The sequence below is a fragment of the Aspergillus niger genome (assembly GCF_000002855.4).
Source record: "Aspergillus niger supercontig An03".
Taxonomy (NCBI): domain Eukaryota; kingdom Fungi; phylum Ascomycota; class Eurotiomycetes; order Eurotiales; family Aspergillaceae; genus Aspergillus; species Aspergillus niger.
The window spans coordinates 977,795-997,066 of record NT_166520.1 but is presented as its reverse complement, the minus strand read 5'-3'; the positions used below and the strand labels follow the sequence as shown (position 1 = coordinate 997,066).

The window sequence follows — 19,272 nt, the reverse complement described above, 5'->3', positions numbered from 1 at the left end:
GAAAGGAGCGACTGCACAGCAGAAGGGCAACTTGATCAAGCTCAAGCAGGCCAGAGTCTCCGACTCCGCGGCAGTTTCCAGCCTGTTCGGGAGATCTGTCGGGCCGAGACTGCGGAATCCGGACTAGCGTCGGTCAGTGGGGAGGGCCCGATAACAATGATGCAATGGCCTTTACACCACCTTAAAGAATTGTCTCCTCCTGGCGAAGTTTTCTACACTTATTTATTGCATTGAGGATAACGGAGTGGTGCTGCATATTCTTCACACTCAACCTTGCACTTAGAGCTCCATTGTATGTTCTGTGCCGCGCTCCCCAGGCGGAACCCTGTCCCCGCATTATTTCGATACTATAGTAGATCCGCCAAGATGTCGTTGAAGGTGTGCAACATCTTTACTATTTCCACTGAGGAAGAAGAGCAGCACAGACTCACAAGGAATGAACAAATAGGCCATCTCCTCAAAGGATGCCGCATCTCTCGATAAAGACCTCATGGAAATAGGTGGGTGGTCCTTGGACCAGTTAATGGAACTAGCGGGCCTCTCTGTCTCTCAAGCCGGTGAGAATGCGATCCTTTCCAGCAACAATGTAGAACCAGGCACTCTGACATCTCAGTCTACCGTGTTCATCCGCCAAGCTCGGGTAAGGATGTTTTGGTTATCTGTGGCCCAGGAAACAACGGTAGGCCTCATACGACCCTTCACCTCCCTCGGGCACAGAACAAACAACGGTTTTAACCTCCTCCCAGGCGGCGATGGTCTGGTAGCCGCACGCCATCTAGCTCACTATGGCTATAAGCCCTCGGTTTACTACCCAAAGCAGGGCAAGAACGAGCTCTATCAGGTAAGTTCTCAGTAAACCCCCCACAGGTCATTGACATGGCCCGAAGCATGAAATTGGAGCTCCCCACTCTGTATATATATCTATATACACGCATCCCATCCCATCACTATACACATCACCCTCGAATCATAAGCCCCAGCCTAACCCCATGAAACAATACAGCGCCTCAAAATCCAACTTGAGAACCTCTCTGTTCCTTTCATTTCCGACCTCCCCGTTGCCATCAAATCCGCCGACTTCCTCGTCGACGCTATCTTCGGCTTCTCCTTCGGCGGACCCCTCCGTGAACCCTTCCCGACCATCATCTCCCAAATCGAAACAGCCAGTATCCCCGTTCTGAGCGTCGATGCGCCCAGTTCCTGGGACATTGAGAGCGGGCCACCCAAAGAAGGCCCAGGATTGAAGTTCATGCCGGAGGCGCTTATTAGTCTGACTGCGCCGAAGCCGTGCGTGAAGTATTACAAGGGAAGGCATTTTCTAGGTGGACGATTCTTGACGAAGAGTATTGCGGATAAGTATAAATTGGATTTGCCGGAGTATCCGGGTATTGAGCAGATTGTCGAGGTGGGGGTGAATGCTGAGGGGAGGCTTTGAATGGAGTGGGTAAATGATGGAATAAAGTGGCCTAATCAGCAAGGCTTGGGTACGTAGAGAATGAAGGTCAAAGTGATTATTTACGTTGCCGTTACATTGAATGTATAGCACTATACGATACCTAGTGTTAGCACTGATTTGGAATATGTCCAATGTTGAATTCATGCAGTGTAGTGTGTATCGCTATCGTGAACTAGAGATGTATACGTGCTATAGACAGCAGTGGTGAAGCAGAACACAAGACGCTCCTTGAGGTATGAGTTGACTTAAGACCCGGGCCTCAACATTTTATACCTTGATGATAACGACTCCTTGATCTCGCCTATGATACCCTTGATTCTTGGTTCTTTACCAAGACCAGAGCTTGAAACCTTCTTCAAAACATCATCGACATCGTACACTTCCTTGGCCGCAGTCCTGACTTCTTCCCCTAGTCCCTTGATCAAGGTCCCTAGAGCCACAAGGCCGCGGTAGACTGCTTCAGAGTCCTTTTCACCGGTAATCAATGTCGTTAGCTCGCCGAGAAGCACCAGAGCCTGTTCCGATGACTCAGGCATCGATTCTCTGCCCGCAGAGGTCAGGTAAACGGCAAAGTTGATGTAGAGTGTTGTAATGGCAATGGTGAGATTTCGGTTCGGCGTCGTCCCACTGTTGGTTAAAGCGGACTTGACGCCGCTCAGAATCTGCTCAAACTTGCTAGTGGCCAGGTCACGTCCCGCATCCGTTTCGAAAAGGTTGGCGAGCATGCGTATTGACAGCATCGCATTATTGACATTGAACGGTGAATCGAACACCCCGCTAGACTTAATCCCTGAGATGAGATCCTTGCCATCGTAATCTGCAGTGGCAGTCACGGGAGTAGCAGCGGCGGACAAGCGGAGAAGATCAAGACCTGGTAGTCTGCTTGCGACGGGCCAGACGGTTGCGACCTTGTATAGTAAAACAACACCAGCCTCCACTGCCGGAGACTGCTCAACATTCGAAGACTCCAACTGACCACACAAGGTTGCCACCGTCTCCAACTCTGAAGGGCTGAGCGACAGGTCTTTCGATCCGGAGGATATGACGTGTTGGTTCAGCTCTTGCAACTTCTTAGCGATCAGTTTAAGATTAGCAGATTTTATGGAAAGATATGTTTTTTGCGGAAGGACCTTCGGTCGGGCCTCAGGAGCAGGGGGCGACTGCGCATCTTCAGGACGATAACGCCTCTCTTGACCCCAGGGATCGGCCCCCGCGGGCGTCGGCCCCTGAGACGTCTGACCAAGAGTCGCACCTTGCGTATTCTGAACGATGAACTGAGCAACTTGATCAAGGTAATTCATCGACAGTTCGTTGTCCTGGATAAACTTGGTCGCAGCCTCGTAGGGGTTTTGAGAGACGTTGTATGGCAATTTGAGGGGGGGTTTGCCGTCTTCCACGTCGACATCAAAGACATAGTCGTAGTCTTGACCCAGATACTCCGTTTTCCTTCCACTGCTGGCAGCGGAATCAACTACCGTGCCAACCGCAACCCATTCCCGTGAGGCCGCTGACCAAGTGTGAGCAGTAACGCTACCATCGGCCTCACGGATCATCTGCACCTGCCCGTCCTTGGTCCCGGATTTCTGCCTGAGAAACTCCGTACCCGGAAGCTTATCTTTGTTGATCTTCCCAATCTGCTGCTCTGGGATTGCCGACTCCTTCACAGTCTTCTCGAACTGTTGTACTACTTCTGGGCTTGCCACGCGCTCCTGGCTCCTGCTAAACACGCGTGTGATTCGGTCACTGGCTCCTGTAACAATGTCGCCGGTCTCCTTGCATACTGCGACGCTCCAGACAGAGATCGCAGGGTGTGTGATCGTCTGTACGCACTGCGTACCATCCCAGACTCTCACCGTCCGATCTTCTCCGGAACTGACTAACTCACCCGAAGGCAAAGCGGCCAGAGAATAAATGAAGCTCTCGTGGCCATGCATCTCCCCGACGAGTTGGCCTTGTATGGTAAAAAGACGAATCACTCCATCGTTGCTCGCCGAAGCAAAGTGCGCCCCGGTGGGGTTCGAAGCGGGAACCTTGCAAAGAGCTCTCACAACGTCCTGTGAATTTTCGATTGTTCTCAGCAGTGTGCCAGAGGTGTTAAAAATACGTATTATTTTGTCCGCGCAGCCTGGGGAATTATTAGCATATCCATAGAACGACCCATCTGTCTCATATACAGGGGTAAGGCGCGCCTACCTGTGATGACCGTATCCTTGTCATAGGCAAGCACCGTCCAAACACTTCCTTGATGGCCCTCCAGCACGACATCGGTTTCCCATTTACCCACTTTCCATAGTCTAGCTGTCGAGTCCCAGCTTCCGCTGACTACCCATCCGCCATCATGTGACACATCCAGCGCACAGACATTATGTGTATGGCCCAAGAGCATAGCATCCGCGTTATCGTCGGCAGCTTTGCCTGGTTGTCTGGCTTCAATGATAGTATCTTGACCACCGGAAAGGACAAGTCCATCGGGAAACTGGGGGGTAGGTGGGTAGTATGCCAAAGCGTTGATGAAGGCCTGGCCGTGAGAGGTGATGGTGTAGTCATATGCCGGAGGTGGGGTAGAGACTAGTTTCCAGAGTCGGACTGTTGCATCTCGCGACGCCGAAAATATAGCATTGGGATTCGGAAAGGCCACGGCGCGAACCTGAGAGTGAGAGAAAGAGGCGTCAGTGGGCGACAATGGAGGGGGGTTGAAGGTGAAAGGTGGCCAGCGTCAACAGCCGGGATGTTCTTACATCATCGCCGTGGCCCTCCAAAGAAGCGGAGATCTTGAACTCAGGCATACATAGACCAGTGGAGAGAAGTAGGGAAATATAGATCCCAGTAGGGAAGGTTAGAGATGAAGAGGGGGAACTGGCAAGAGCCAAAAGGATGAGATGGAGGCACCAAAGATGGCCGGGAGGGTTTCAAGGCACCTTTGGGAAGAGAGAGAGGGGGGGAGTTCCTGCTTAGTAGTACCAACTAGTTCACCTGGAGTACCTGAGGAGCTGCTTAGAGACTAAAGGGAGGGCCATGGGACCATCCGGGGCAATCACGTGGGCGGTGGCTCGCCAGTGTATTCGCCGGGAAGAAGTTGCTAGAATCCGAGTCTTGATAAGCCAGGTTACTAAACAGTTACTTGGCTAATTTAACTACTATCGGAGTTGGGAAAGAAACTATTCCCTGGCTTGATTGGGTACTTGACTAGTGGCGATTTTGCATTCATTACTAGGTTTAGTTTGCATTGGGTTCAATGAGGAAAACATGCTGAGTTCCATACCAACGTTCTTCTACGACGATACGCTGAAAGGGCCACTCACTCAGGGACCTCATCGCATGTTAGTAATACAAGATCCATAAGGTCCCTGTGAGTGCAAGATATGTTATGCCATTGTTCAGGAATTCAACAATCTTCTACGTGTGGTTGAAGTATCCCAAATCATAGTCCATGAATGCATCCAGGTTGCCTATTTGGGATCGATTAGGAACATTTACCCCTCACGTGCCATCTGACACTAGGCCCCGATAGGCTTAGAGCGGCTAACGGCCCGGCGACGATTCGCGTGAATATCAAAAAGAAAGTCCCAAACTTCCCCCCAACCGGCTTCATCTCCATCGTTCTCGTTGTTTCGGGCTTGAGTCCCTCTCCACCGTGTCTGTAGAAGCGCTGGTGGCCCATTCATCTGTTCGAGGGTTTCGCCTTATACTGGGAGACCCGAATCCTCCACCTAATTCCTTGTCCTGCCTTTCCTTTCTTCCACCTCCAATCATTCTAGAACGACCCCGCTACCTCGGGCTGATTGATGACTTGACGAGACTGACGAATTTCCTTGTGTACTTCTACGCTCTGTTCATCTCTCGTGTCTCCTAGTTCACTGCTGCTTTACGCTTCATCCGCGACAGTTCAGAGACGGTTTCTTTCAGTCTCAACTGAACACCTTTATCGTCACTTCACATTACGGCCGCTACTATCGAATGCGACATTGTTCTTTTTGCAATTGACTCTGTACATTACCTCAACTGAAGTCTATACAATGGCGTCAGGTGCGATGGATGCAGTGGCTCATTTTTCGAAGCAAACGACTGTTGACACATTCCAGACATCCCCAAAGTTGTGCCGTTGACCTGCCACGGACACTCACGTCCCGTGCCGCATATCAACTTCTCATCCACTGTCGAGGATGATCAGTACTACCTAATCTCTGCCTGCAAAGGTGAATATCCTCAGATCTACGGTTATAATTTCCGTGCTAACATCCACCAGACAACAATCCCATGTTGCGTGATGGTATAACAGGTGACTGGTGCGCGTTCCCCGCATTGCATACTCCGCACACCGCACATGCTTACCATAAATGCCATTCAGGATTGGAACCTTCCTCGGCCACAAGGGCGCGGTATGGCAAGCCCGTCTCTCGACAGATGCGAATTTGGCAGCAACCGCAGCTGCGGACTTCTCCGCGTGAGTACCTACCTACCCACCTTCAACGCACATCGCCGTCGCATCTCACTGACCTGCGATTTCTCTCTCCATACAACAGCAAAATCTGGGACACTCACACTGGCGAATGCAAACACACCCTCCAGCACTCGCACATCTGTCGTGCAGTAGCGTTTCCCATCCAGCCTTCCCCCCAGGTCGTCGCAACAGGTGGTTTCGAGAAGAAGCTCCGCATTTTCGACCTCACTCGCAGTGGGGGCAGTAACAGCTCCTCACCGACAAGTGCCACCCCCAACAACGACGCCAGTCCTTCCGCGGTAACAAGCTACGAGATTGGCCCCGGGGTTCACGGCGGCACCATCAAATCGATTGTCTGGAATCAGGACTACAACATCCTTACGACCGCCGCGGAAGACCGCAAAATCAGATGGTGGGATCTTCGCTCGCGCCACCCAGTCGTCGAATACGCCGTAGAAGGTACCATCGGGAGTTGCGAACTTAATTCCCTCGCCGTCAGACCTAACGACGCCGGAATTCTTACCGTCGCGGCCGGCAGATCCGTTTATCTATTCGACGGACTAAGCCCCGGTCGTCTCCTGAAGAAGATCGATTTCCGCTATGAGGTCGCCAGTGCAGCGGTCAACAATGAAACAAGCAGGTTGGTCACAGGTAGTGCCGAGGATACCTGGGCGAGAGTTTATGACGTCCGCACGGAGGAAGAGCTGGGTACGTTTCATCCCCATTTCAACCCCACATTATCCATTGCTGTTCACTTCGATGTGGCTAACAATCCACCGCAGAGGTTCAAAAAGGCCATCACGGCCCGATCTGGTCTGTCAGTTTCTCGCCTGACGGCAAACTGTATGGTACAGGAAGCGAGGATGGAACGATCAAGTTGTGGAAGGCTTGCAGGGAGCCGTATGGCCTCTGGCGGTGATGGAACGAAGAGCGGGAGGCCATCTACTCACATATTGATATGTACAAAAACGACAAATAACACGAAAGCGATCCTTCCATCTGCCGAGCTGTGGTGGCACGGATCTGCTTATACACTACGCAGTTGCGGCTGCACACTTCTAACCTTGAGATAAGATATTCGCAATATAGACACCCATGGCCATGTTGTAGACCCGTAGCAGTATACAGGCGATCCGCCATAGTTATGGTCATCTGTACGTCTTTGAATCGTTTGGCTTTATTATTCCAGACGTCTTTTGTATTCCAACCCGTATTGATACTAGTTACATGTGATGAAAAGAAGGCAAAGCCATCAAAAAGCCCTCGCAAGTGGGCGTGAATGTCAGACTAGAAGATTCCAATCGAAATGAGTCCCTCACTCAATCATGTCGATATCATCATCACCAGCAGCGGCCGCAGACGCCGGTGCAATCTGCTGAGGCTCGTCAGGGACAACTTCTTTATCAGCTGCGCCGGCACCAGCGTTGCCGGAGCCACCCCAGTAATCGTCCATTTCTTGATCGAGCTCTTCCTGTGTCTTTCTGGGCCGTCCGTTAACCATGCGACGGCTGTCGCCCTTGTTCTCACCTCCACCGCCTTGGCGGCGCCCGTTCGTAGCGCCGCGGTTGCGAGTCGGCGACCGCTGACCAGGAATGTATCTGTCAATGTGCTCGGGAGCCGGTTTGGAGACGTCACTGCGCCGGTACCCGCCGCCGCCACCACCGCGACGACCACGACGGCGGCGTGCACCTCCATCAGGACTGCCGCTCCTACTACCGGGGCTGAGACTCCGTGCGTCGCGGTCACGGGGTCTCTCGACGCGGTCAAATAGACTTCCCTTCGAGCGTTCCACGTTGTCAAATGGGTTGCGGTCGCGTCTTCCGGCACCGGTAGAGATCAGTGTTAAACGAATAGGCTGGCCTTTGGCGTTTGCGCCGTCGAATTCTCTAATCGCGGTTCGCGCATCGCCGATATGAGTGTAGGTCACAAAGGCGACTCCTTCGGAACGTCCTGCCCGGTCGTAAACGAGAGAAACATTACTGATTGGTCCGATGCGGGTGAACAGGTCCTTTTACATTGCATATGTCAGAGCTCAGTAGGAAAAAACGCGGGGACTGGAATGAGGCCTACCTCGAGATCGGTTTCTGTAATGTCGTAATGGATGTTCTCAACACGAAGTTTAGCTCCGCTAGATGCAGTGCTGTGTCTGTACAGGTCAGCTTCGTTCACCGAAGCGCCACTGGATAAACATACTGTTCGGGAGAGGGGGAGTAGCGGTCGCCACGCGGACGTCGGGGGGCACGAGAAGGGCGTGCTGAGTAAGGTGTTAAGAATGACCGATCATGGATGATTTCCCATGGCTATTCGCCATATTGAGAGTCGTATAACGCACCATCTCTGTCGTCTTCGTACTTGTCATGAACCCAGTCACTGTATGTCGACAAACGCATCAGCGATCCCATCATTCGGGCTGTAGGACTGGACAGAAAGCAATAGGGGGGAAAGGTAATTACAGATCCAAATCAGGACGTTCTTCTCTGTGAGGCTGTTGTAGTCGAGTAGAGAGAGAAGGTCAGCTCGAAGTCACACTAGGTATCACGTAAACAGCTCCATCTTTCTGCGGCTCTTCGCGGCGGTCTGCCTGTGCAAGAGACGATGCTACGAGGCCAGCGAAATTTGCTTATCACGATGCGCGAGCAATGCTCGAAAGGAGACAAGGAGGGAGGACCTGCGGGAAGCAATGCACTGGTTAGCATCGACACGCGCAAAACAGACGCAAGAAACAGCAGCAGCTCACGATGAGATGATGACAGGGATGAGGAAATACCTTTCTTACGCCATCACGGCGACGACCTTGAGGGGGGCGACGGCCGCGGTTCTGATTCTGCTTCTGATACACGAAACCAAGTCAGCGCACATGCAGGGTGTGGTGTCTAGCAGACCAGCTGAGACTTGTCATCCCGGAGGCGTTAGCAGGGACCTTACAGGACGCTCCGCGATAATCTCGTCCAAACTGCGGTCCATCTCGAACAGTTGGGGAGGGTCTTTTGTCGGAACTGAAAACTGAAAATAACAATCGAGTAGTATCAAAATTCGCACTGTGGACAGGTGCGTAGTGGGAATTGATGGATGGACAGTAGAAAGCTGAATGAAGGTCGGAGATGAGCTTGGAATAGATCCATGCCGGACCGTGCCTCCTCAGACCGCCCGGCCAGGAAGTTACATCACGTGACCGAGTTCCTAGCATACAGGAAATGGCCATCTGCTTGCCTCCAGATACTACCTGAAGGTGTGTGGCCTAATTGTTCGGGAATTCGATGGGTTGTTGTTAACATGAGACCGTAATATCTTTACTAGAACAGTTGCCATTACATTGAAATGAGTGCTTTGTTGGGAATGTGCGTATATGTAACCTACTTCTTCCCCGGAAGCTGGGCGTGCCCGCTCAGAACCGTTGAGCCCAATGGCAGGAAGAGAGGCGCAGACAAGGAGAAACTCATGGATGTAATGCAAAAAGGAAGAGAAACGACGCCTCGGCTCATAGTCCTGTATGCATAGTCGAAAGCTCACCGAAGACACAACCCTCCCTTTTTGCTCCAGAAAACACCATAAGCAACCTCCAGCAAGACTCTTCAGAAGGGTGACAAGCAAATCAAAAGAGGAAAAGGACAAAACTAGGAAGAAAACAAAACTCCGGTAGTGCAATGCAAAAGTAGCCCATCAACTCCCACCATTCAAAGAGTCATTGTTGTTGCTGTTGTTATGCTCTATCATCTTCTCCATAAAGCTGATGTAGTCATACTTGGGAAGATCCCTGTCCTCTTGAAGGTCCGGTCCGTTGTGTGGTGGCATAGTCTGGACTAGATGTTCGATTACCTCGTCGGGGATGAGAGAATGTCGAAGGTCGAGCTCCGTGACATAAGGCTAACACCAAAGTCAGATATTGAATGAAATTACAGTCGTTTCCAATTTTGATGGGGTACATACCTTGCCATCCGCAACCTCGCGGAAACTCTGATAGACTTGCTCGGCCGTGTTCTGATCCTCAGTAACGCTGACCATGAAACGGATGAACTGCTCAAAGCTGACACCGGCATTCTGCGCAAGCCGAGCTGGTCCACATGTGTCCACGTAAACGTCATGCATCTCCTCTTCATCATATACAAGGCCAAGACTTGCGAGGGCTGCCGAAAATTCAAGCTCATGAAGGGTATTGGAAGCGTCGCGATCGAAATGTCTGAAGACAGACTCAAACTCCTCCAGTTGGATTGGTGTCAGGTTGGTCATGTTCCGAGCCACGAGTTGATTGTCCAGGAAAGCCAGCTTTTTGGAGATGCTAGACTTGACCAAGCTCAGCTCGTAAGAGAGTTCATCTAAGGTATAAGTGGTGTAGTCATTTTCCTCAATATTCGCCTCCGCACATTGCTCGTCCAGAGCCGCAATGGTATCTAAGAAGGCATCGAGGGGAGGAAGGTTGTCATTGAGTCTCTTGACATGTGCTAATTGGTCTTCTACATCACCATCGAGACCAGATATTGCCAAAGACAGGGTCTTCAACGTTAGCGCAAAATCATTGGCCTTGTCCGCAAAGGATCGGCGGAGGGCATTCTTGATGTCCCGAATGGTCTCGTTAATGAGCTGGCTACGTTCGTGCTCGTCACGAGTCAAGCCCTCCCACTCCTCATCGCAAACCTCAAGACTTAGTTCCTTGGGCGGTTGGTAAGGGCGCAATCGGTATGTGCTGAGTTTCGTCTTGATGTTACCGAGCAGGGCTGCGAGATCTGACTTCTCTGCAACCCACTGGCGCTTCTGGTTTCTTTTATACAAGGAGAACTGGTGGGCTTGCTCCTTGGCATCCTTGTATGTACCTTCAAAGGAGGAGTTCTTCCATGCTTCACGTTGCACTCTGATAACGCGCAATAGTTCCCTCATTCTCCGCTCGTAGGAATTCTGCATCTCCCAGGCACCATGCATATTGTTGATGAATTTCTCCACCCGACGTCCGGCGTTCTCGACGCGCTCCAACTGCGAGAATGCATGGAACCAATAAGCGATGTATGTCATCAGTGACTTCTCGTCAGGCCTTGCTTGATCGCAGACATCATCGACATCGAGCAAGTCAGGAATGCCTATTTCGTTAGCTGCGATGTCGAAGGCAAGTTTCATGTTACCCCGGTGGTCCTTCTTGTCCAGAGCATCGAAGTCGATCAAGTCCGGACGATGAATATCCAGAAGGGCACAGAAGGCCAGACCATCATTCCAGCTGGTGGAGAAATCCCGGACTTCTACTCCTTCGTAACAAGCAGTCTTTCGTTGACACCACAGAAGGAGGCCCGCCTTCGCGGTCATTCCCTCCGCGTTGATGTCGCTGATCGTGAATCGCAGAATGAGTGTCCATATCAAACCCAAAATGATCTTCCGATTTCCATCCACAACATCCTCCGCTCCAATGTTTGTCATCGGGATCCGCCTTCCCTTGATGAAATCGAGACTCTTGTTGACATTTTCGAATTTCTGCACCCGCAACTTTGGCTTCGAGGCATATCGACCAAGTGACTCTCCACCAAGGATTTCGAGTAGATGGATAAGGATGACCTGAAGTTCCGATAAGAATGATTAGCAACCGGAGCTTCCCTCAGTTCGCCGCAGAGGTTGGCGCCCGAATAAGGACGGAAGCAGGGATGTACTTACACCGTCGGAAAGGTCGACCACCAGGTCATCGATGAAGATCTTCCGCACCTTCAGCTTGTCATTGAGCCTGCAGACAATCCAGGGTCAGCTTGCTCAATTTCGGGAGAGTGCATTTAGAGAGAGATAGAGAGCAAGAGAAAAGGCAACAGTTAGAAAAAAAAAACCAATTCGGGGTTTGTGAGAGCAAGATGGGTAACCCGGGAGAGGCCTCTTCTCCAGCATGCGACAAGGTAGAATGAGGAAGTTGAACCAACCATTTGGTGAAGGTCTTCTGTTGCACATTAATCCACTGCTTTTCAACTGTCAACATGATGGATGGCGAGGGTGGTTGAAAACATCCAGGGCGGGCGGGGAGAAATTGGGCGATTGAAGCACGGACTGAGGGAGCGTTTGCTGTCTATCTGGAGGCTGGTATCCAGTGTGTTAATGGATGGAGCCGACGGAGACAGACTTGAATAGAAATGGCAGGATCTTCAAGACGGAGGTGACTAGAACGAGTGGGAAGGGGGGAACTGCGATTCGCCGGTTTCAAAGAGATCGAATCGCCTAGATAGATAGTCGGCGGTTGGGCGCAGAGTTGAAAGAAAGATACTAAGCAGAATGAATAATCATTGACTAGTAAACTAGCAAATTAATTAGTTAGTTAGTTTGCTCGTTGGAGCCTGGAGCGTGAGGGCGACGACTAGTAGTAGCCTCGCCTTAGTCGCCGTACAGTTAAGCACTTAAAAAGAGGCCCCAGTCATTGATTAAGGGGCTCTCACCCACTCCCTCTTGTCTCTCCCGCGCGGTGGAAAAGGGCCTGTCAACAAACTTCCACCCCCACAGCAACCGCCGCTGGTCCTGCCCGGTCGGCTGCTGCCGGTAAGTTCAGATCCCATCCCCCGTTCGTTTGTTCGTTCGTTCATTCAGTCAATCATTCATTCATTCATCCATTCATTCATCATCCATTCTCCATTCTTCAGCCACGCAGGCTTCTCTCCTCGGGGAATTTCTAAAAGTAAATTTGGCCCAATCTCTCGCATTTCTTGCCCTATAATCATTATCTAGCGTCGATTTATCTCCGTCCAAATCCCGTAAAGAATTCTTTCATATCGATTGTTGACCCGGTTTCTGTTTATAGTACAGTTCTAAGAGTACTAGTGGTAGTCCAGGGGCAGGGAAGGCGCTTGATGACCACTCAGAGTCGAGAGAATAACCATAGTACTCGAGTTTTGCGCATGGCGCCCAATCCACTATTATTACTCTGCAGGCTTTTGTCTTTCTCGAGTCCCTGCAATCGATCTGGGAATGACTGGTGGTTTCAATGGTTCCGAAGAGGGAGTGCCCAACCAAGGGGGGATATGCAGGTGAGACGGGCGTCAGTTGGTCTGACTCGTAGACTTTCTTGCGATATGAATAGCGTGGCTCCTGGAGGAGGATCCATGTTCAATTTTCCGAAGCGACGCTGATCAAATTCTTGAGTGACCCACCAACCTGGCCTCAATCAACCAATGTCGATGGAACTGCAAGAGGAAGGAGGGGTTACTACTAGTACTTAGTAGTTTCTCAGGTTGTCGCCCAACCTGAAGTCGTGATCATTGCGGGCTATGGATGGATGTCTAGTTCGTCTGCCGGAGGCAAATCCACGATTCGGTGCACATGTTTTGCCGGCTGTATTGTTGCACGAAGACAACCCCAGTGAAACGGGTCTCGAAATGCCGGGATAAACATGGAGGGCACACGCGAGAAAGTACCGTGGTAGAAACCTGCATTTTACCTTTCCCGATGCAAGGGCGAGGATACCTGTTGCCCCATAATTTTAGCCATCTTCCAGCTTGAACAACAAGCTCCTTATCCGTGCGGGGGCGCAAAGACCGAATGTCTCGCTATAGTGAGAACTGATGTAATTGCCAACTCATCAAAGTATGCTGCATCCATCACAGAATCCAGTCATACTAGTACATATTAGTATATCAAAATCAAAACAGATGAGGCCGGAGACACAAACGGAAGAAGGTGGGCTGATGATATCATCGGATTCGCCGAGGCGTGATGGGGCCCGCGCGCGAAACATTCAGCTCAACTTAATCGGCTTCCCCTCTCCCTGTCAGTCATTCTCCAAGTCCACGTCGTGACTACTGACTACCTTGCGCCTCTTCATACCGAACTCCTCAGATTTCCAAGCTTGGTTCGCTTTGCCATTCTTGACTCTTTAATTTCATCATGCCGGCCAACTACTCCTTTGCAGACGTGGTACCACTGCCTAATTCCGCCGTCAAAATACCCCGCCTCGGCTTCGGCGTCTATCGGTCGCCTTCCGCACAATGCGTGCAGTCCTGCCTCAAGGCCCTTGAAGTTGGCTACCGGCACATTGATACCGCCCAGTTCTACGCAAATGAGAAAGAAGTTGGCGACGCCATCCGTTCCTCTGGCCTGCCCCGCAGTGAAATTTTCGTGACCACCAAAATCCTCAGCCCAGCGGGCTCGCCTGAGGCAACCTATGAGAGACTGCTGGCTAGCGTCGAGAAGATCGGTGGCCCGGATGGATACGTTGATCTGTTTTTAATCCATAGCTCCAAGTCCGGCTCGTCGGGTCGCAAGCACTTATGGCAGGCCCTGGAAAGGCTGCTGGAGGAGGGCAAAGCTAAGAGCATTGGTGTCAGCAACTTTGGGGCGAAGCACATTGAAGAGATGAAAGAGTATGCGAAAGTCTGGCCGCCTCATGTTAATCAGATCGAGGTTAGTTCCCCACGCTTTTGTTCAGTTTGGTCCGTACGGTGCAACAGGAAAGGGAATCTGGCTGACTCATAGATTCGCATAGCTTCACCCTTGGTGCCAGCAACGCGTGATCGATGCATACTGCAAGAAGAACGGAATCGTTGTCGAGTCGTATGCCCCCATTGTGCGGAACTATAAAGCAAATGACCCTACCCTCGTGGACTTTGCAAAGAAATACAACAAGACGACCCAGCAGGTCCTGATACGCTACGCGCTGCAGAAGGAATGGGTTCCACTTCCTAAAACCGACAATCCAGACCGGATTGCGGCTAACGCTGATGTATTTGATTTCGACATCAGCGAGGAGGACATGGCGGTGCTTAATGCTCTTGACCAGGGAAGCAGTGGCGCCATTGTCGAGGCTGTCGAGAACGAGTAATTCGTCCATTTATAAACATAATTAATTGTGATTTTCAGGTTTATATCTTCTAGGTATTAGTAATCTGGGCGTTGCATGAGGAAGGCATTGACCGATTGAAGCGTAGACCGCGAGGGATTCACATCATGTTTGGAGGATGTGATCCAGGCAAGCCGCTGACGAATGAATTGCTTGCCGATCAGTTGGTTGGTGGGAATAGCATTGAATTCGCCTGAAGTATTATTAGTATTAAAAAGACGCCCAACAAGAGACACACGATGGGTTGACAGATCGATGAGAGACTTGCCTTCCTCATTATAGAACAGACACAATATCGCAAGTAGAGCACCGACCGAAAGATCCTTGCCAGTCTCACATGTCACCAGCAATGATTGTGATGGGTCTGAGCTCAGACGGGACTTGACAAAGTCTTGGACCTTGTCCAGGTGTTTGCGCAGGTCACGGCTTCCAAGCTTAGAAGACCCGCAACCGAGATTCAGGCGATTTGCGTTATCTTCCGCCCCTTCTGGGCTCGCATTACAATCTATAACCAGATTGAACATGCTGCCATTGTTTAGTTGTGGGTGTGTTTGGCTGATATATAAGTTTCGTGTTGGCGCAACACGTATCGCTCTTTGATCAACGTTCTTTTTGCTGTGGTCTTCAACCAGCTGCTCGATTACGGTTGGGAGATCTTCTTCTGAGTACTGGAACAGGGTCGCTTTAGTAGCCCAAAAGACAGGAGGAGTTAACCCATAGGCCCAACTCTCGCTGTCATCTCCTGCTCCTTGGATATAGCCGCCTTCGGACATTTCTGCGCCATGGACTCTTTTAGATGCGGAACAGAGGACAAACAGGCGATAGTCATTCCCTTTATGCAGATCTGTCGGATGGAAGTAGGCGCGATTGGCCCATGCCACCCGAATAGGCTTTCCAAGCTGCTGCTTGAGTTCATCCAGATCGAGTTTCAGATTCTAGAAGCCTATCAGCCTACATGGAAGTTATAGGACACATTCAGAGCAGAGCGAGAGTTACCTCGAGGGATTTGACGAAGCCGTCAATCCTCCGCTCAATCTGGGACTCTTCAGAAGCGCCCAGATAATTTGGCGGAAAATTCACCGCGTGATATGCAGTGTCAGACGGAAACAGCGCCCGGTTGATGACGGCACACCAGATTGGAACGGTTTTAGACAGGGCATCAGGCATCACTGGCGCATACCTCGTTAAACAGTGCACGAATGGCATGCTTTGAGGGGTTAGCTGATTACTTACATTTACCCCGGCGCGTGGAATCCACGATAATGCAACTGTATTCAACGAATAAGGTCAGTCATTCAGTTAGCCCGAAACAGAACGATCAGCAGGGATGACAAAAGAGAGAGAAGAGAAAAAAAAAAAAAAAAAACAAAAAAGACGGATGACAGGCTCACTGACCCCCCATGTTCTCTGGCAATTGGTAGAAGCTGCAAATTTAGTCTGCGAAAGCTGAAATCCCACTGGCCCGTGTGACCATCTGTACTCTTGAAGTACGCACTGCCCGACTTGACTTCAGGCGGGATATACCAGCTCCCGCATCTTTCGTTGGCGATGAGAGGAAGGTCGTAATGGGCTGCAACCTCACGGACAAAGGCCGCGTCGGCCTCGATGGAACGCAGTCGGTTGGTGACGGAGAGCGCTGATCGTCGCAATGCAGATAGCGTTTGGGAAATCGATTGCTGCTCTGCTGAGGGGAAGTGAAGGGACGAAACAGACACGGGGTAGGGATCGGAAGCAGAAGCAGATCCCATGTTGCCCGGAGTGCTTCGTATTGGCTTGAGGGCCAGCGGTCGGGTGGTATTCGCAGTGGGATCAGAGACTCAAAAACAGGTTACAGTATGCTTCGGGGAGCAGGAAACAATATCACACTAGGCTTTAACGTCCCTAGTAGTAATGAGAATACTGGGATCAAATGCGATCGATAATAATAATGATAATGAGGGGCTCTAATGCAAGCGCCATTAGAATTTCCTCGCCGGCCAACGATCGGCCCACAATTAAGGCCGGCGCCGACAAGTCGAACGCCATCCTCACGCGGGGTGGAGCACAGCCATCGATGGTACCTACAGGGGGACTACTTACTGACATGCTTAGAAGGATGTATCCAGGAACCTGTGGTAGTAGGGAAGTAGGTAGTCGGTCTGTCGGCTATAATCTCGGACGCTTTGTAACTAATACCTGTTGCAGTCATATTCTTACTCATGACGGATGAAGCCTGAGCACCCCTCGAGTATTGTACTCCTGTCCCGTTTTCGCAACAACTGGCTTAAGGAGTTGCATTCAGTATACGAAAATCCCTAATGGCACGGTTTCATCCGATCGCATGGCGTCTCTACTATACTACAGCTTAGTATTATCGAGGGTATCCGGGTAATGCTCTGGCGTACAGAGAGTATTCAGCGCTGATTTGGTGAACTATGGTCCGATCCTTGGCGACGTACTATTGCTCAATTCAGGCAGTAAACGGATTGACCTAGCGGCAGCTAAATGGAATACTGTGCTCCGGGGGATGTACAAAGTAGACGGACAAGAATTTCCAGGCATTATTTCAATGGTGGCTTTGACCGATTATACCCCCCTCGCATGAGCACACCTGGTGACTGACTGAAGGTTACCTAGCAGGATACATGAGCTTGGTAACAAACAGTATGGAGTACAGGATTCTCTCACTCTTGTCGATACATCTTGCCTTACATGACAGGGAATAGAATCATTGTGAATAGCAAAGAAAGTAGAGGAACAAACGGTTCCACATCTGCACTATGGCGCCCCAGCACAGGGGATATCGATAAACATGCCATGGAATCCTATCGATTGGCTATGCGCTTCATCATTGGGCTTTTGAGGCGTCGACGAAAGGAAAGGAAAGGAACCGGAAATTGAAGGCGACTGGAAGAATGGGCAGCGAGGATTCGGTGCCTTTCCATCAGGTGATACCGCTATGCCTCAAGGGGAAAGGAAGAGGGGCATCCGAGCGCGATTGGAACAGCGCATGGCAGCGGGTGCTTGCCTGAATCGGTTTAGCATCTTTCACTAGCACTGGAATTTGGCCTGTTGATAACGTCATGGGTGTTTTTCAAATGTATGATCTCAGGGAAGTCCAGGGCCGACACCCCGCTCCTACCTTGGATACCGGTAACTGTGTACAACAGGAATTGGGAATTCCCCTCGGGGATTTCTGGATCTCTATCACGGGCAGTGGGTTCAAGCGTACTCATTCCGTGGCTGGGTCCCCTTCAATTAGATACTACTCTTTAGGGGCCCCCCTTTCACCCGCTGGCTTCCTTTGTATTGGTCCCTTCCGGTACTACTTAAACAAAGTGAATGCCCTCGTGTTTGCCCCTCTTCTTCTGTGACTTTTCACAGATAACCCACAAACCATTCATCTCCTTCCGTCATCCCTCCACGAAATAGAAAGACAAACAGTCTTCCTTTCCTGTCATCCTCTTCCTCCTTACATCGTTCCCCACCCCCAACTCTCTATTTCACTACGTTCCATAGACGTTTCTCTACTGTCATTGCTGTGCTACATTCTTGATCTCGATTAAGAAAAGATCTACTAGACATACATCCATCATGCCGCAGGTAAGCTATCCATCCTTCATGCAACGTTGGTATGGATTCAAATATACTTACGAACCTTAATCGCAGATTACCGAGATCTTCTTCGACTGCGACAACACCCTCGTCCTCTCGGAGGAGCTGGCCTTCGAGGCGTGTGCGGATCTTGCCAATGAGATATTGGAGAAGAAGAATATCTCGGACCGTTACACGGGAGAGCAGCTTATCCAAGATTTCGTTGGTCAGAACTTTCGGGGAATGATGGTCTCCCTCCAGGCCAAGTACAACTTCGAGATGTCACAAGAGGAACTCGAGGAATACGTGAAGAAGGAGGAGGACAAAGTCATTGCCAAGCTGACTGACAAAGCTCAGCCATGCGTTGGTGTTAACGCTGAGCTCGACAAGCTTCTCGAATCCAAGAAGTATGGCCTAGCGGTGGTCTCTTCGTCTGCTTTGCGCCGTGTCCGTGCTTCAATTACAAAGGTCGGACAAGACAAGTATTTTGACAAAGATGCCATTTTCAGCGCAGCCACTTCTCTTCCCAAGCCAACTTCGAAGCCGGATCCGGCTATCTACATTCATGCCCTCGAAGTGCGCACGAAGAAGCCCGAAGAAGTGGTCGCTGTCGAGGACAGCAAGTCTGGTGCGCTCAGTGCCATCCGTGCTGGAATCCCAGTCATTGGTTATGTCGGAAGCTATCACGGTGACGCTAAGCAGTTGGAAATGTCACAACTTCTGCAAGAGCTCGGTGCCAAGGTTATCATGAAGGATTGGAGTGAATTCCAGAAATGTCTCTCTGAAATCGAGGCGGCCTGAACCTATGGCAGGTGGGGCCATTCTGTACGCCAGTTACGATTATGAACACGAAGTCACGATAGCAAGCGCGCGGGCCGTTCTGGGGTTAAGGTCACTTTCTTCATTTTACGTGGTGACATCTCAGACGCTGTTTAGTCTGATCCTCTGGTCCTTTCCTCGGTCAGAGTAGTTCCCTTAGTCCATTGTGCAGAAAACAATCACCTGGGACCGTCGTCT

At 50.8% G+C, this 19,272-nt stretch overlaps 9 protein-coding genes across 9 annotated transcripts; 4 read left to right on the top strand and 5 right to left on the bottom strand.

Annotated features, from left to right (window-relative positions):
* Positions 1-366: 366 nt before the first annotated feature.
* On the top strand, positions 367-1,435 carry An03g04610 (uncharacterized protein; the record flags this gene model as incomplete). Its single annotated transcript, XM_001390305.3, has 5 exons — positions 367-378; positions 449-557; positions 614-679; positions 747-841; positions 1,004-1,435. The coding sequence occupies 5 exons, from the start codon at positions 367-369 to the stop codon at positions 1,433-1,435; spliced, it is 714 nt and encodes a 237-aa protein (XP_001390342.3).
* A 266-nt stretch (positions 1,436-1,701) lies between these two features.
* Positions 1,702-4,242, bottom strand: An03g04600 (uncharacterized protein; the record flags this gene model as incomplete). Its single annotated transcript, XM_059747087.1, has 4 exons — positions 1,702-2,645; positions 2,697-3,581; positions 3,650-4,103; positions 4,195-4,242. 4 exons carry the CDS (start codon positions 4,240-4,242, stop codon positions 1,702-1,704), a joined length of 2,331 nt encoding a protein of 776 aa, XP_059600292.1.
* Positions 4,243-5,472: 1,230 nt separating this feature from the next.
* On the top strand, positions 5,473-6,970 carry An03g04590 (uncharacterized protein; the record flags this gene model as incomplete). Its single annotated transcript, XM_059747086.1, has 5 exons — positions 5,473-5,482; positions 5,539-5,652; positions 5,703-5,742; positions 5,805-5,900; positions 5,980-6,970. The coding sequence occupies 5 exons, from the start codon at positions 5,473-5,475 to the stop codon at positions 6,968-6,970; spliced, it is 1,251 nt and encodes a 416-aa protein (XP_059600291.1).
* Positions 6,971-7,212: 242 nt separating this feature from the next.
* An03g04580 (uncharacterized protein) lies at positions 7,213-8,861 on the bottom strand (the record flags this gene model as incomplete). The annotated part of the gene is made up of 7 exons (XM_059747085.1): positions 7,213-7,905; positions 7,968-8,043; positions 8,091-8,151; positions 8,230-8,267; positions 8,351-8,382; positions 8,665-8,727; positions 8,823-8,861. 7 exons carry the CDS (start codon positions 8,859-8,861, stop codon positions 7,213-7,215), a joined length of 1,002 nt encoding a protein of 333 aa, XP_059600290.1.
* A 696-nt stretch (positions 8,862-9,557) lies between these two features.
* An03g04570 (uncharacterized protein) lies at positions 9,558-11,838 on the bottom strand (the record flags this gene model as incomplete). The annotated part of the gene is made up of 4 exons (XM_001390301.3): positions 9,558-9,761; positions 9,825-11,432; positions 11,529-11,595; positions 11,783-11,838. 4 exons carry the CDS (start codon positions 11,836-11,838, stop codon positions 9,558-9,560), a joined length of 1,935 nt encoding a protein of 644 aa, XP_001390338.3.
* Positions 11,839-13,730: 1,892 nt separating this feature from the next.
* An03g04560 (uncharacterized protein) lies at positions 13,731-14,664 on the top strand (the record flags this gene model as incomplete). The annotated part of the gene is made up of 2 exons (XM_001390300.3): positions 13,731-14,246; positions 14,329-14,664. The coding sequence occupies 2 exons, from the start codon at positions 13,731-13,733 to the stop codon at positions 14,662-14,664; spliced, it is 852 nt and encodes a 283-aa protein (XP_001390337.1).
* A 56-nt stretch (positions 14,665-14,720) lies between these two features.
* An03g04550 (uncharacterized protein) lies at positions 14,721-16,430 on the bottom strand (the record flags this gene model as incomplete). Its single annotated transcript, XM_059747084.1, has 4 exons — positions 14,721-15,617; positions 15,679-15,851; positions 15,916-15,950; positions 16,078-16,430. 4 exons carry the CDS (start codon positions 16,428-16,430, stop codon positions 14,721-14,723), a joined length of 1,458 nt encoding a protein of 485 aa, XP_059600289.1.
* Positions 16,431-16,753: 323 nt separating this feature from the next.
* On the bottom strand, positions 16,754-17,223 carry An03g04540 (hypothetical protein; the record flags this gene model as incomplete). The annotated part of the gene is made up of 2 exons (XM_059747083.1): positions 16,754-16,944; positions 17,121-17,223. 2 exons carry the CDS (start codon positions 17,221-17,223, stop codon positions 16,754-16,756), a joined length of 294 nt encoding a protein of 97 aa, XP_059600288.1.
* Positions 17,224-18,255: 1,032 nt separating this feature from the next.
* Positions 18,256-19,056, top strand: An03g04530 (uncharacterized protein; the record flags this gene model as incomplete). Its single annotated transcript, XM_001390297.3, has 2 exons — positions 18,256-18,264; positions 18,331-19,056. The coding sequence occupies 2 exons, from the start codon at positions 18,256-18,258 to the stop codon at positions 19,054-19,056; spliced, it is 735 nt and encodes a 244-aa protein (XP_001390334.1).
* Positions 19,057-19,272: the final 216 nt, after the last annotated feature.